This window comes from Fistularia commersonii, chromosome 18 (assembly GCF_037954325.1).
Source record: "Fistularia commersonii isolate RoL2024-O1a breed Wild chromosome 18, RoL_Fcom_v1.0, whole genome shotgun sequence".
Taxonomy (NCBI): domain Eukaryota; kingdom Metazoa; phylum Chordata; class Actinopteri; order Syngnathiformes; family Fistulariidae; genus Fistularia; species Fistularia commersonii.
Window position 1 is genome coordinate 12,693,271 of NC_141301.1, and position 17,380 is coordinate 12,710,650.

Genomic DNA, 17,380 nt, shown 5'->3' on the forward strand with positions numbered 1-17,380 from the left:
AAAGGTGGGAGAATAAGAAATATTATATATGTATATGAAATTATTCTGAATATTTGGCGGGTTTCATTCATTATTTATTATTTATTTATTTATTTTTATTTCAACATCACCCTGAAATCCCCGCCCCCCCCAATCCTGAAGAACAAAGATGCGCTAAAGACGGCTGATGTGGCTAAAGAGGTGACTCTGTAAACAAAGCAAAGGTTTCAGGTCTTATAGGAAGTCGAAAAGTTATTGGTATTTTTGGATAAATAAAATATAGCTGGCTGGAGATAGCGTAATCCAGAAGCAAGAAGGCTTTACTTTTGCTCACTGATTTAAAAACTGCTGTTGCTGCTAAATAATTTAGCTCATCTTTAATTCCTTTCTGTATTTTTGCCGCAAATAAACCTATAAAAAAGTTTCAAAAGAGTGCAGGATGTTTTTGGAGCTGGAGAACGGATCAGTGGGATGTGCATTGATTTCAATGAAAAATTGACTTGGTTTGCAAATATTTCGGTTCGTGAATGAAGTCAAAGGACGAATCGAATTTGTAAGCCGAGGTTCTGCTGAATGTCGATTGGTAAGGAAGTAGAGAAATAATCAATATCTATTCCCATACCAATCGATCGTGTTCAGAAGAACGCCGTTGGGCGTAATGTCTTTGCCCTCCCCTGCCATCCTATAACCTGTAAACATATTCTGCAAATGCACCCTGTTTATGTTATTTAACTTTTTTTATCTGTTTTAAGTACAAGGTGCAAAAGTAGGTTGACAGGAATGACAGTTATTTGTGCGTCTGCAGGGTAATTCAAAGGCCGGCGGGAGAAATATAAAAGTGCAATGCACTTGAGAAAATGTCACGCCGCCTAGGAGACGGCGACAGAGGCGGCCATGTTGCCGCCATCAGGCAACCTTTTTATCTGCCAGATGTCCCAGACTGTCCAGTTGACGGAGGATTTGTGCGTCATTTCCGTTCGCTTCCAGCAGACCATTCACAATCTTGAGGCCTGAAACCGACTCTGCCGTCTCCTGTTATCGAGCGCCGCAGACAAAAGAGGAATGTGGACGTGACCTCTGATTTCACATTCACCTCAGCAACCGCGTTTACGTATGAGCGTCATGCGTGTGACTGATGTTCGTTGTGATATTTGCCCGCGGGATTAGATCGCCAAACAGGTCGGTATAAGAGCTCGGAGAAGCGCCGCCGCAGTCCGACGTACGAAGACGACACACTCACGCCCGCTCTCTTTTGTCAAGTGATTTTGTGCAGCGAAGACGTGAAGGGCGTCAGGACAAAAGGTAAGATCACTATGATTACAGAACACAATAACAAAACCCGGCTACTGTGGAATCATCCGTGTGAATATCTCAATAGTAGAGTATTTGTGCAGGATAACATGTAATGTAAAATCATTATTACAATATTAAATATGCCATTGATATATATATACATATATATCATATCATATATATATACATGTACACACACACATATATATATATGTGTGTGTGTGTAAATATGTATATATATATATATACACACATATATATATGTATGTATGTATATATATGACAAGATAAGACCAACTTTATTTATCCCGAAGGAAATTATTGCGCCAGAGTTTCAAGCACAACATAACAATAATAGATAATAGTAGGAAAGAGGGAGGATAAGAAATACAATAAAATATAAAGTGTCAAGGTTATATGTTATATGGTTATATATATATATATATATATATATATATATATATATAATGATTCTGAAAATTGAGCAGGTTTCATTTATTATTCGTTTTTTTTTTGTTTTTTTTTTCATTTAGACATCTCCCTGAAATCCCCCCCCCGCATCATTGTCATATCTATTTTTGTTTTATTCAATTTGTTTTTCAAATTTAATGTCAACATGAAGAAAGAAAAGTTAAACTGTTGTGTAATCAAATTCACAAACAAACATGGAACAAATACACATATATGTATATTCACAGTCTAAGACACAAGCAGAATTTTTACTAATAGTAATGATAAGTAATAAATTATGACATGTTATTCTGCACAGTTCAGAGAATAAACAGAACTGCGTGTACTTTGTGAGTAATAGGTAACCTGCATGATACTTCCAAGAGAGGCAGAATATTGCATATTGTCACATTCTTAGAATAATTGACAAAAATTATTTTGTTGAACTAAATCAACACTTTATTCAACATATGGTTCACTTTTTTTGTGTTTTCTGAAATTCTTGAAAAAATGATTTAGCCCATTATTTTTAGAAATTAGTATATGTATTTTATAGTATTTCTATTTGTAAGTACTGGTCACTCAAACTTTGGTCAACCACTTACTGCTACTGTTCTGGATTAACTGGCTATCATTCTGGATGGTAAATATTTTATCTTGGTACCCAGTTTCAGTGGAGTATTTACTGAAATGCAGAAAATAAAGTGTTGAAAGAAGAGCGTATCGAAGGGATGCAAAACTGTAGTGAACAAGCTGTACTATGAATATTGGATCTCTGCATGCAGGTTTTCCGGGTATCAAGTTTTGAAAATACTTTCGAGTAGCAGCACGCGAGTCAAGTTGGTTCGTCTGAATTCCCGCCTCACAAACTCACTCAAGGTAATAATCCTCCAGTCTTAGAGCAGTCGTAGATCAGTCTTTTCCTGGTCTTGGGCTAATGACAAAATCAAATGTCTGATATTATCGCAAGTCTTTCAGTCTTTTCGATGACATACCACAATCTGTAACCAATAGATGAGCTCCAAAGAAAAAAAAAAGAAACAGGAAACCAGAGCGGTATTGGCTGTAGATATTTCTTGCGGTATGGATGAGCGGGAACGGCGAGGACGGTACGGGCCGTTCGGAAAGAGCAGCGGATGGCGGAGAAGGAAAAGCGACGGGCTGAAATAGCAGAGGCTCCGCAAATATCCGGGGAAAACATTGACCGGTTGCTGAACGGTGACGCGCAATTAGGGGAGGCGGGAGAGGCCGTGCCTCAAAAAAAAAAAAAGTAAAATAAAAAAAAAAAAAAAAAAAACAAGAATTGTTATATTTTTTTTATATTTATCTATAAAGGTATTTTTGTAACTGAAGAACAAAAAAGGGCAAACTTCTATAATCAAATTATTGATGCTGTGAATGGATGTCATTTATTAGTAAAGGTAAGACCATAATAACTTATTTTTTTTACAATTAAAAAAAATTTACAATTAAAAAATTGTGTTTTTTCATGTGCTACATGTGTATGTGAAAAGAAAACTGATATGAAATTTTAAATATAACCCGTTAACTGCTGCCAATCAAATGGTGAAAAAAACTACTCACACGTCACTGTTGCTGAAAGAATCAAGTTGTAGTTTTCCATCAGTCTTTTCAAAATCTTTTCAAAATCTTAGATCCCAGGCTGAGACTTAAAACTCTAAAAAAACAGTCTTTAGATTTGAGCTGGTGTGACATGATAGTTTTACCCAAGTCTTTCCAAAATTTTTGCTGTACGGGCGACATAAGACCTTTCGTGTCATTTTCATGCCGCGACGGCCGAAATGCAAGCCAAGCAAGAGTTATTTTACACGGAGCTGAAGGTTGTGTCTGCACACCGAGCCCTCTGCTGCCGGCTGTATCTCTTCATCTCAAGTCACACTATCAGCACATCACCGCCAGCCACAGACGCCATTATTATATCAGTGAATGTTCAGCATTGCGATGTCACAAACCAAAACAATCGTCAATTGTTATCGCTCCAGACGCTTCAGACTGTTACTCTCAAATGTCAAATACCTCCTTGATTTTGCAGCGCAAATTCTTTTCGCTCACCGGGTTGTGTTTGTTTTTCCGGAAGACTGGCTGTCGGAGGCTGATGATACGAGATAAACAAGGGGGAGGAAAGATCGCGCAGCCCTCGCCATGTCGCTCAAGCTCTCGAAAAGGTTGAGCAGCAAGAAGAGAAGTAAGTTTGGATTTTATTATATTTTGGTTTGTTTGGTTTTTCAGGGTTTTCTGTTGCGCCGGGTGAGAACCAAAGCTTTTCCAACCTGTATATCCATACTTGTACATACAGAACTAAGATAAATGGTTTCCAAGCCCTTTATACTTGATTACACGCTTATGCAATAGGCTATCGGAGTAACGTTTTGCCCACAGGCTCTTCGAAAAGCAGATCGGAGGAGCTTAGAATCATATAGACGTAGAAATACACAAATATTCATCCATCCATCCATCCATCCATCGTCTGCCGCTTATCCTGTGTGAAATTAACAAGCCTATCCAAGAGGCGAGACTGGTTGCCGGTCAATCACAAGGCCACATATATAGACAAAGAACCATTCGCTCACTTATTTGGGGCAATTTTCCCAATTTTTTCCAATTATTTTTCCAATTTTTGGATTGCGGGAGGAAACCGGAGAACCAGCAGGAAAGCCATGCCACACAAAGAGAACATGCAACTCCACACAGGAAGGTCTCCTTGTCAGGGTAAACCAGGCCTCCCCTGGTTACACGGTTACATACATATATCATAAAATGTAGCATTGCACAACAAACCAAAGCATTATTCAAATTTCACGTTAAAATTATGAAAAGGTTCTGATCATTCGTGGTTTTTCTTTTTAATTTTCATGTTACCAGAACCAATTCAGCACAATGCCCCAGCGGAGGTCCTACTTAAACTGGGTCTGGGGGCTTTCGGGACGGAGCCGCTGGACCTGGCCTCCATGTCACTACACACCACCTGGGCCCTGGACAGAGAAGATCCCCTGGAACCCAAAGATCTGCCCAAATCCTTCCTCCAGCGCCTTTGGCTTCTGGACCCAGATGCTCGCAGCGCTTGCTGTAAACACCCGTCCGATTCTCCGGATAGCGCCGATAAACCTTCAGAGGAGACGACCAATGGGTTTGGAAAAGAAGGCCAGTGCACCGTCAACCCGCTCGATCTCGTCACCGCCGTCTTCATGTCCGCCACCACCTTCCTTCACCAGGAGATGGCTGAGCGCATGGTTCGGTGTCAGTTTGCCGTCCCCCTGGTTCTCCCACACATAGACCCGGAAGAACCCCCGTGCTTTCTTCTTTGGCCTTTCAGGGCCATCGTGAGCCGCTGGAGAACACACAGGACCATGATCGTCCGAGAAGGCGTTTTAGCCAGCATGCGCGTGCCGATGATTTCTTTTGTGCGACTTGGAAGATGTCGTGTCTCCAAATCCCAAGTGCTGAACAACCTTCTCAGCAAATCCAGACCGGGCAGTGAAATGTTTCTCCACAGAGGAATGGACGGAGGGCAGTTGTCTCGCAGACTCTGCGATGGCTTAGTGGAGATCGGATGGTGCATTCCCACCGGAGACCCCATAAGAGATATCTTCAGTTTCCCACTTGCCATCTGTAACTTGCGGGGAGACGCCGGCGCGCATCAGAAATGCCTCAGCCTAGTATGTCAAGCATCGTCGGCCGTTGTCGTTATCTGCGGAGATCTCAGTGAGAGAGAAAGACTGATTCTCGCTTCCTGCAATGCGATGGCACACAAGCTCTTACTGATTGACCTCGCCGAGGCGGAAAAAGAGAACAAAGTTGTCGGGTTTGTTGGCGAGAACCCTGGGGTGGAGATGCCCCTCCCTGAAGGAACCGTGCTATCCGGTAGAGGGTTGAATGAAACGGGTCTGGCGAATTTGCTTGGTAATGCCCTGAAAGATGTGTTATCAAGACAGTTACAACTCACAACCCTCGAAACAGCAGCTAAATTGGCCGCGGAGCAAGGGCTCAAAGTCGACGAGGGGGTCGTCTGCAAAAAGGCAATGGCTTCGGTCGATGAAGTCTTGAAAGGCTTCGAAAAGGGACCTGCTAGATTTAGGCAACAGCAGTTGCCTTTGCAGGGGCGTCTTTGGGCCAAATTGTCAGGAATTGACAAGCAGATGGGAAAACTGATGAAAGAAGGACGACTCATCGATGACAGAGTCCTCAAGGAAAGGTATAAAATCGCAAATGTGCTGGCTACATATAAAATGACCCCGGCAATGAAGATTTTTACAGATGCCCTTTTCACAATGGATGTAGTTCAGAGGAGCTACTTCCTGAGCTGGATGAAGATCAGGCTAAGAATGTTACAGTCGAAGGGAGAGGACGGACTGGCAGGTATCCTGATGGGCGATCAGACGGACGAGTACGATAGCATCTCCGTGCAATCTTTGCCTGGAGATGGAGCCACAGACAACCCGGAGGCCAGTGACGACAGTTTCTGCACTGATACATCTGAGAAGGACAAGATGGAAGAGCAGCGGGCAGACGCCGATGAATCGGTATCCAATCAGGATACAGCAATAGAGCCAGATTCAAACCAAGTTTTGGAGACGTCCGCAGAAACGCGATTACAGCAAGGTGAACCTATTGCATCTGAAGAGGCAGAGGGGTCAGACGACGAGGAGATTCAAGGTGAAGAGGTCATTGAAGGTCAAGATCAACCAAATGATTATGTTTCTGACGTAGTCGCAGATGAAAATAACATTCTCTCTGAGTTCAGTCAAGCTACAACCTTGAGCTGGGAGGGAAAAGAGACCCTGGAACCTGACAACGCGCCGGAGCAATCGAATGCAAGAGCCTTTGACCAACGACATGTAGACCAAAGTGCAACCTCTGAAGATCTGAGAGCAACAGACTCACAGATTTTTGAATCCAAACCGTTCCTGCTCGGACTCGAGCACTTTCTGCGTGAGATGGGCCTCATCTTTGAACTGACGCATTTCAACCAAGACAGCGGGAGCCACAACGTGCTTCGTCTCCCCGGTATCGCCGCAGATCTGATTCTCCGAGGCGTTCCGATCGAACTGATGGACGGAGACGCCTCAAACGTCCCCATCTATTGGCTGGCGTACGTCTTTGCCGAGCTCAAACGCCGACTTCCTCCAAAACACGTCAGAAGTCGCATTTTGACGAGCCTCGGCGTGAATAATGCGAGGAATGCCGAGGTTCTGTCGGCATTATTCGGGGCCAAATTCTCTGTGGAAAAGAGGCGATCCATAAGAGGGGTGTATATGACGATCCTTTGTGTACCCGATCCCCTCAGAGCCAAAACAGAGTGCGAGGTTTTGTTCTTGATCGACGTGGAGGGTCTCTGCTCGGCACATCCAGACAGCAGAAAAAATACCCAGATTCAGGACAACGAGATGGCCACTTTGGTAACGGGACTCACCGATGTCCTAATGCATAACATCTCTTCACATGCAAGTTATGAGTTCGAGGGTGATCTCACCGTCATGGTCAATGCTCTTCTGCGGATCAAAGAATGCGGCTCCATGCCCATATATCATCTTCTAGCACGGCATGAAGACATATACAGCAAACTGCAAGCCACGCAGTTTAGCCGTATATTTGACATCCTTCAGAATAAGAGTGACGAGTTTGAAATTGGGGATACGAGCAACAACTCAGCCGAGACCGCGAGCTGCATCTCCTATGTCAGTTGGCCTTGGTTTGACCCAACCTCTGCAAAATCAGTCGATGTTACATACGGCGAGGCTCTGTTAGGCCTCAAGCGAAAACTGTTCGGAGCATTTACAAAGTGCGCATCTCCGTCCCAGACGTCAGGTTTGGCCGGACTGTTGGCCCGGCTGTGCTTCGTGTGGGATGCCGTAAGAGAGGAAACGTTCTCCATTGATTTGCGCAACACTGACACATCTCTGGCTTTCTCTATGATGTGCACCGGCCTCTCTAAGTCAAAAGACAATTTGATGGAGCGCATGGACAGCTGGCTCACGCAGGCAATAAAAAGAATCCAAGCCACAAAGGAAAAAGCCTTGATCTATGACGACCATCTGAGCACACTGAAGACACAAGCGGGGAGAGAAGTCAGAAAGGAGGTGAATAAATGGAGGTCGCGGGTAGAGGCCGATCTGATGGACGAGGTCCACCTGAAGACGTACCGCGATATATTCAAACCGATCCTGATGAGCGATTTGGACGAGTTCGAAAAACAAGTGACGGAGGAGATCACGCAAAAGCTGGAAAGAGCCAACGAGGATCATTGCTGTTCCGTACAGCTGGACAAATTCCAGGCGGCGCTGGAGAGGGACTGCGATTACAAGCTACGGGCGCTGCTGCGGAAAAGCAAAACAACCAATAGTCTCCCACAAGATACTGAGCTGAAAGGGGAATTCGATGCTTTGTGGAACAGCATTTTGTACAATTTCAACTTTAGGTCGTCAGAGAGAGACGACATCACCGAAAGAGTGATTAAGGTGCTCAGAGACAATCTGATCGGCCGTGGTCTCCAGAAGCACATCAAGAAGCTTTCGGCTATCGGCCATAACCGGGCGGATAAATTCAAAGTTTGCGATGAGTGCTATGGATTCCGCAGCAGAGTGAAACATGCCTTCGAAGACAGAAACAAACAGCAGAGAGCAGAAGCTCAACAATTGGCAAACAACATCATTGATCAATACAACCGCTTCGCCGCGGAGAAATCCCGATCACCGTCAGATTTCTCCGATAGCTACATCGCGGAGCTGTTAGACATGGTGGAGACGGCTTTAAAGGAGAAACCGTTGGAAATAAGATCGGCTTTTGAAGTGAAACTGAAAGTTTATCTTTGTAACGCCGCGTGCAGAGATTTCCAAAAACTGCACGATCGCTACGGCAAGGATGCGGAGTTCTTGAGATGCGTCGACAAAACCAAGAGCGCACACTTGGAAGGGTTCGTGTACCGGTTCAGGAAGATGGATCAATGCCAGAGATTGGCGCAGACGTTCACCTCCGCCGTGTTACGACCAATAGTGTTGAACTACACCTATGAACACATCGGAATGCAAATATTGGAGGAGATCAAGGCCGAAGCCCCACAGTTGATGTCCCGAAAGGCCTTCGACCAAAGCTTGCTGGAGGAGATAATAAGGGAGGATAGCTACGAAAGCTTAACCGAGTACTTGTTTTCCTATGACGACTTCAGACTGAGAAGGATCCAGGAAACAGTGGTTGCTCATCAGTTTGAACCAAGCGATGTGAATAAATGGCGAGAACAGCAGCTGGGAGAGATTATGGCAAAGATTGAAGCGGCGGTGAGCCAAACGGCAGACGAAACCAAGGGAGTGCTGAGTGATATAAGGCCGCTGCTCGACAGAATTTGCCTCACTCTGGAGGCGGAGGGAGAAATAAACGTCCCCTGGGCCTCTCTGGGAGGACCTCTTTTCAACGTCACCGCAGAATGGGACCACTTCAGCACATGCTTGGTCGAGTCGCTGCCGCAAATGCGGTCGGAATTTGCCCGGGAATTCTCCAAAAGGATGGATATGGATCAGCTTCTCGGGTGCCTTCCCGTTCATCCCAAAGATTCCCTTTTCGCCAGCGTGAAAGGTTGCGAAAAACAATGTCCCGTCTGCAGGGCCCCTTGCGAAGTGGAAATAATCGGGCATGAAGTTCACGGAGCTTTGCTGCACAGGCCCACAATCTTTTCGCCCTCGGGCTCTCCGTCCCGCATCAGCTCACCTGGACACTTTGGCGAGGACAACGAGAATCCGGATCCAGAGGACATCACCCAAGACCCAGGATGGGACTTCTCACCTGAGGACCATAACAACCAGGAACCCAGTGTTTACTGGAGGTGAGGTTTCCCTTCCTATAAAATGCATCCCTAAAAATATACAGCCCGCCGATGTGTTTTATTTAAAGTGTCTGCGTTTTGTTTTTGCGCTCAAATTCCCTGGCGGATATTTTAATTTACAGGTATGTGTTGGTGAGGTTCAGCGAGAGATTTGCAGAGGAGAATGATCAGGAGCCTGCTGAGATTCCAGAGGAGTGGATGGGGATCACGCAGGATATGGCCCTGGAGAGTCTGCAGGATACCTTCCCCCTCGGCAGACGCCCCTAACAGTTGCTCTCTGTCTTAACTATCATTTGCCTGATTTGATGTTGATCAAGTCCCTTATCTTGAATTTAAAGGATCAACTGGTTAATTTCAATTTTCACCCTTACTAACCCTATTCTCTGTATCCTCCTCTCGCACACCAACTACCTTCATATCCTCTCTCACGACGTCCAATCTTCTCTTTGGTCTTCTTCTAGACCTCCAAATTCAGCATCCGTCTACCAATATATTCACAATCCCTCCTCTGTGCACGACCCAACCATCTCAGTCTCTGACCTTCTCTCCAAAACATCTAACATGAGCTGTTCCTCTGATAGACTCATTCCTTATCCTAACCATCTTCTTTGCTACAAACCTTAGCATCTTCATCTCTATGACCTGCAGCTCTGCCTCCTGTCTTTTCGTCACTGTAATTGTTTCTAGGCCTTCTTGTTCCAATGACAAAAATCATTATTCATGATTTTTTTTTAATCATAATTTTTCACCATATAAGTATCAATTTCATTGCATTGTATCCATTATAATCCTCAAGTAACCTGTGTAAAATGTAGAAGGAGGGGTTTCTTCTGCCGGTTTATCCAGGCCATGGAGGATCAGCTCCAGCAGAGGGCATTGTAAGATGGTAGAATCTTCACGCAGCTCCGAGCTGTGATATAGGATAAGGTTTTATCTTTCCATCTATCCATCCATCGTTAGCCTAATACTTGTCTGAAACCATTTTCTATGCAAATGATGCCTTGTTTTTGCTCTTAATCACTGCCTCCAGACCTCAACCTTAAGCCCAAATTTGATTGTTCCTCATTCATGCTGCTTCTCGATGATCACTTTTTTTGTGCACCAAAATCCAATTACAACATGTAGCATTTACGGTGGATGCCTTATTTATTCCTTTAAAAAGAAAAAAAAAAAAAAAGAGTATTTTGAAAATGCCAGTTACACAGGATGTGGGTTTTGTTCTGCTCCTTCAAAAACATCTTTGCAATGAGACCCCCCCCCATTTGTCTGTGGAAATTCCTGCTGTGTTTTTCAGTTCTTTTCGTGCAAGATAAATCATGTAGTGAAGTATAATGAAACCGGAAAAAAAAAAAAAATTCCCAACACTAAATGCATTTTTGTACTAATGCAGTACTTGGAGGTACCAATGTTCTTGAGTGAAATAAGGTACTGACAACCCCATTTGAACATTTCCTTGAGGCTACATTTTAGTCTTAACAAGCTAATAATATTCATAATAATGTCTCAAACCACTTTCTTTCTGTAAGCCCACAGTGATTTCCCATCATATAAAAAAGGTACTGCTCTACTTAGACCTCTCATAATATTTGGGTATTTCTGACAATGATTAAAACTTGCAGTCTGGAATTGTAAAGGTGCCTTTATTCAGAGCTCTTACTGGTTGAAAGACAATCATTTCTTTCATCTGCTGCGGCTTAAACCTTGTTTCTCATATTAAAAAGAAAGATAAAAAGGAATTTTATGAGACTCAAGCGTTTCCTTAAGTCACCTGCATATCATTGATGCCCACATTGACATCACAAAGAGTCGATTGACTCTATGATTTGTTGTCTTTCGTGCATTCGTGCACGGGGAGATTGCCGAAGCCTATCCCAGCTGTCATGGGGCCAAAAGCGACCTGGACCAGTCGCCAATCGATCACAGGGTCTCACATAGAGACATCTATACTCTCTCATTCACACATCATATAAACGTACAACCATTCATCCTGTCATTCACAAGTCATGTCGAGACATACAATCCTTCAATCTCAATTAGACGTCATGTAGATGCGCAGCCACTTACTCTGATGTTCATATGTCATATACCGTATTTTCACGACTATAAGGCGCACATAAAAGTCTTAGATTTTCTTCAAAATGTGCTGCGCGCCCAATAGTGCAGTGCGCCCTGTGTGTGTTGTTGTTGTTGTAAGGCGGACGTAGTAGAGAACACCATGAGAGCGTTAAAGGGGGAAGTGTGGGCGTTGATTGTATAGAAAAGAACAAGTATGTGCGTTATGCAGAACATCATTGTTTTAACAACCCTGAAAACATCGCCGACAAACACATCCAGCCCAGCCACATGCTAACATGGATGAGGTGACGCTCACTTTTGACATCCCGGTGAGTCACACTGTGGAGATGAAGGGGACCAGCACGGTAGCGATACGCACAAAGGGGTACGAAAAGTCTTCTCAGTTTCACTATGAGTGGAAGGCAGCGAATGAATTGTAGATGCTCGGGTTAACGTGTCCGCCGGCACTGTTATTCGAGCTTTCGCAAAAGCCGGCATCATTTCCGAGGAGGCGCGCGACACGGAAAGCGACTCCGACAGTGAAGAAAGTGAACAAGGCATGTTTGGTGGAGATTTAGCGCAGCTGTTCAAATCAGAAACAGAGGATGAGGACTTCGATGGGTTCGATTGATGACGATTACCGGTAAAAAAAATGTGAATACCAAACGCAGTTTTGCTCCCGCTCTATTTTTAAATACGCACACTTGTACCCTTGTGTGTGTGTTGTTGTTGTTGTAAGGCGGATGTAGTAGAGAACACCATGAGAACGTTAAAGGGGGAAGTGTAGGCATGGATTGTATACATGGATTGTATGCGCGCCTTATAATCAGGTGCGCCTTATGTGTGTGTTAAATACAATAATGGCACAGATAACTTATACTGCGCCTTTAGTACGATGCACCTGATGGTCGTGAAAATATGGTATAAACATACAATCATTCACCCTTTCATTACACTTCTGGGCAATTTATGGTCTCAAATGAATATTTTTGGACTGTGGGAGGAAACTTGAGAACTTGGGGGAAACCCTCACAGACACGAAGAGAGAGGCCATCAACCAGGGACCTCCTTGTTGTGACGCAGAAGTGCTAACCATATCGCTAGCGTTTACTATAACCTGCGTGTTTACACACATCCAGTAAATGTGAGAGGGGAAATTGAAGGTGAATCATTTGGTTCCTCACCAAAAACACATCCATTGAGAAAAGTTTCATATCACATCAGATCACTACAACTGCAGTTCAATGTCAGACTCTGTGTCTGGTTGAACCTTGTCTCCACTTTGAAAATGGAGGTATTAAAGAGATTTCAACTCAATTGCATGCTCCCTGTTCACCTTTAGACATGGACGAGTCTGCACAGCACTTAAATGCCACATACAGTATCTAAATATTGCGCCTGAAACCGTAAATATCAAAGCTTTCTCCCGAGTCTTTGCTCGTAAATGCAAATTAAACAAATTACACACCACTGTCATGCCTCACGCAACGTTGCTTCAATATCCGTTGACTTTACATCCATCGCTCCGGTGGATTTTGCAGATATCCGTTGTGATAAACCTGTCATTGAAATAAAGCTTTGACCTTTTCCGGTAGGCGAGCTCCACTAATCTGGCGGACAGATCAAGTGCTTCAAGTACGTCATTTCCTTGCAGGACGACAAGTTTTAATTTATCTATCGTTGAGAATTCGAATGGGAGTATTTACATTCAAGCGTTTGCAATCGTAAAATTGATTCAAATTCAAATAAATATGTATAAAAATATCTTATAAGTACTAGTACTGTACTTTTACTATGTGAAACGCGACTGACGCGTTTAAATTTGCAGTGATTCAGTTCATCTCCAGGTCACATGCTGCAACATCAGATAAGAGGCAGCAGCAGCCTTCCAAATCCATCCATCTTCTGACGCTTATCCTGCATTCAGGGTCACAGGGGATGCTGGAGTCTATCCCAGCTGTCATCAGAGGGTACAAGGTATACTCTACACTGGTCGCCGGTCAATCGCAGGGCCACATATAGAGACAAACAACCACTCACTCCGTTCATTCAGTGCAATTTTGCCATTTTTTTTAACCCGCATGTTTTTGGACTGTCGAACGAAACTGAAGAACCCGGAGAGGAACATGCAAACCCCACACAGAAATGTCCCCTTGTCGGAATTGAACCGGTGTCCTTTGTGCTGTGAGGCTGAAGCTCCGCTTTTTATATAAATGCTGCTTTTTGGAGTAGAAAAAATAATGAGAAAACTTTGAGGTTAAGGTTTGGGTTCGTGTTTTTGTTAGGGTTAGGTTTAGGGTTGCTGCTGTGGCCGGGGTGTATGTGTAGTGAAAGGGTTAGTGTAAGGGTTAGTGCTTGGTTTGGGGTCACGGTTAGTCTTAGGGTAGCAGTTAGCGTTGGTATCAGGGTTAGTGTTAGGATTAGTATTAGGGTTAGAGTTAGTGTATGGGTTTGTGCCAGGGTAAGTGGTTAGTGTTAGGGTTGGTCGTGGGGTTGGTAATAGGATTAGGGTCAGTGTTTGGGTTGGGGTTAAAATTAGCCTGAGAGTTTGTGTTAGGGTAGGTACTCGGGTTAGGGTTAGTGTTTGGGTCTGACTTACGGTAAGTGTAAGGGTTGTGTTAGGGTTGGTACTAGAGTTAAGGTTACATTTTGAGTTGGGGTTATGGTTAGTGTTAGTGTTGCTGTTTGGTTTTGGTACTAGGGTTAGGGTTAGGGTTAGTGGTTGGGTTAGGGTTATGGTTCGTGTTTGGGTTAGGGTTTAGAGTTGGTAGTCGGGTTATGGTTAGTATTTGGGGTGGGTTAGATTTAGTGTTTGGGTTAGGATTGGTTCACGCATTGGAATAAGGGTTAGAGATAGGGTTGATACTCGGGTTAGGATTACACAAGTGTAAGAGTTGGTGTTTTGGTTTGGGTTACGCAAGTGTTACGGTTGGTACAAGGGTTACAGTTGGCTTGGGGTTACAGATATTGTTAGGGTTGATATTAGGGTTAGGGTTAGTGTTTGGGTTACCACTGGTGCTAGCATTGGTATTAGAGTTAGTGTTAGGATTGGTATTAGGGTTAGTGTTAGGGTTGGTTTTAGGGTTAGGGTTACTGTTTGGGTTGATGCTAGCATTGGTATTAGGGTTAGTGATGGGGTAAGGGTTAGTGGCCATGTTAGAGATGTATTAAGGTTCAGGTAAAAGTTAGTATGAAGGTTTTGGTTTGTGTTTGGGTGTTGGGCATTATGAAGAGTCTACCTGTTGGGGTTACTGTTGAAATAAATGGTCAGGTGGTGCAGGCGTTACTGTGAGGGTTAGAGTGGGGGTTGTTTTGAGGGTTAGTGTATGGGTTAGGTTTAATTGTATAAAAAATACATGGGGTCACTTAGGAAATTAATTTTACTTAAAATCTTACCTCCATTCTGAAATACTGGTTTTGTTGAAATTATCAATCACACACCAAATAGAGACAGGCAACCATTCACTCGCTCATTCACAACAACTCATCGATTTACTTTTCACATAGAGTGGGCTGTTACTGCTGCTCCACACTCATTGTCAGGAAAACATAGACAAACTGTGAGTGAAATCAATTCAATCGTTTCAACACACAAAGGACACTTGAAAAGCATTTCTAATCAAAATCATGACCGCTTGTCTCTGGAGAAAATCTTTAAAAAAAAAACATTTGGTGTTTTTCAAAGGCAGATTGAATGTTGCTGTGCTCCTCCAGGTTCCCAACTTGAGCAAACTCGAAAGACGAACCAAAAATTAATTTTCAGCTTGAAATGAAAGCCTGGATAATGAAGTGTGTTATTTGTTAGCCGAAGTTAAATTTTCTGGAAAGAAATAGATTGCTGTCAATAAGCGACACCAAAGTCAGTGATATGTGTTCATGTATAACTGTGATAATGGCACTATTATCATGTTCCTCCTTTATATAAGACTCTAGATGACTTTGAAAGCTTTAGTTCCAACCAGAAGTCCTCCCTGATCCTGCCATATTTTTGAAATACACAGTGTAGCTGTCATGTTACGAAAGAACAGTCCATCATTTCTTCAACCTCTTGCATCTAAATGGCAGAAATGATTTATTATAATTTATTTTCACCACCGTCACAGCCTCCAGAACAACCTGTCAGCACAAACAGGGCCATGATCAATGTCACCTATGGAAAACTAGATTCACACCTCACCATGTACCCATCAAATCACCATTTTCAATCATATTGTTCCATTTTCAAAGTATTTCATGAAGTAATAAAAACTTTCCTGGAACCCCCCTTCCAGACAGGCAGGTTACAACAAATCATTTCACAAAAAAAGCAATGATAAACACTTGTACTCGTATGACTGCTATTACTACAAATAATAATAATAATAATGATAATAATAATAATACAACTGCTATTACTAGAAATGATGATAATAATAACAACAACAACAACAATAATAATGGCAATGCAACTGCTACTTCTATGAATAACAAGAAGAAGAAGAAGAAGAAGAAGAAGAAGAAGAAGAAGAAGAAGAAGATCTTCATTATCATCATGAAACATCAGGCTTTGGGTTTTTCCTTTTTAAAACAAAAAAGAAAGCTTCTCTTGTTTTTTTTTTTTTCTGGTTGCAGGGTCAGATCTAATGGCCACTACTTATAGATACAAGGTTTTGAAGGGTTCAGTGTGAGGACAGGGACATTTGGGGATTTATTAACCCATAAAGGACTGAAAGAATCAAATTCTGAAAAAGAAATGGGAACAGAGATGGACTTTGGGGTCGGCTCGATGTTTCTGCCGTTGTTCTCGTCAGCAACTGTGATCGAGAAATGAGCGCAGCGTGGCCGTGGTGACGAGGAAGAGAAACTGTAATCTTTGTTATAAAGTGATCACATTTTGGAGAAAAGTGGAAAATATGCTACAGAGAAATATAAGTTTTCTTCTATTATGGGATGAATGGTTTAGATTTATGCACGATTGGGGCTTAATAAATGTCATCATTCCCTTTTAAGCAAGACATTACCTCTTCATATCTTTATTGGGATAATTAATTTTCATTTTTAGCAGTTTATGACGACCCCAAAGGTACTTCTACACGCTCTCATTTTAGTGACTGGTAAATAACTTAGCTTCTTCACGTCGATTATTATTGCTTTTCCCCTGTTGCCTGTGGCATTTAGACGCTGCAGAGAACACATTAACATCAGGGTGTTTTTTTCTTTTATCCATCTCTACAGCAGAAACGTTCTCATCCCCAGTGTGTGAGTTGCTGAAACCGATCTGCAGCCACCAAAGAGGACTGAACTTATTACAGTGACATTCAGAAAATTCAATTGAATGTGTTAAATGGAGGAAGATGATTCGCCATGGCGACCGCAGGAGGGATCAGACAGAAGAAGAAATATATAAGTGAGGAAATAAAAACAAAAAACAAAACAAAAAGCAAATAAATTACATTGCATTGCATTTGGCAGACGCTTTTATCCAAAGCGACTTACAATAGGAAATTGGAATCCAGCTAAATTAAACCCAAAAAATACTCACCCTGCAAGTTGTTTTGGTGAGAAAACAGGAAGTTGTTTCCGCAGTGATGTGGCTCAACAGGCTGATCTTTGCTGGACATATTTAAACTATTGTTGTATCACATCAGCTATTATCATACAACTGTTAGCACAGGTCCGGATCATGTTTTCTACAGAAACCCGTCGTCAAGGAAACACTGCTTCTTACTGCCGGATCCCAGATCAATGTGGGCGGCTTTCTGCCTCGACCGGTTGGGGTGAAAAGAGTGA

The 17,380-nt window shown here is 42.9% G+C and overlaps 1 protein-coding gene across 2 annotated transcripts; it reads left to right on the top strand.

Annotated features, from left to right (window-relative positions):
• The first annotated feature begins 1,163 nt into the window (after positions 1-1,163).
• Positions 1,164-11,292, top strand: gvin1l2 (GTPase, very large interferon inducible 1-like 2). 2 transcript variants are annotated; one of them, XM_086164606.1, is made up of 5 exons: positions 1,181-1,281; positions 2,508-2,601; positions 3,821-3,928; positions 4,606-9,556; positions 9,679-11,292. In XM_086164606.1, the coding sequence occupies exons 3-5, from the start codon at positions 3,886-3,888 to the stop codon at positions 9,821-9,823; spliced, it is 5,139 nt and encodes a 1,712-aa protein (XP_086020732.1). In that variant the 5' UTR covers positions 1,181-1,281; positions 2,508-2,601; positions 3,821-3,885; the 3' UTR covers positions 9,824-11,292. The 2 variants fall into 2 exon arrangements, with proteins under 2 accessions (XP_086020731.1, XP_086020732.1); XM_086164605.1 differs by lacking the exon at positions 2,508-2,601 and having other exon boundaries at positions 1,164-1,281.
• The last annotated feature ends 6,088 nt before the right edge of the window (positions 11,293-17,380 follow it).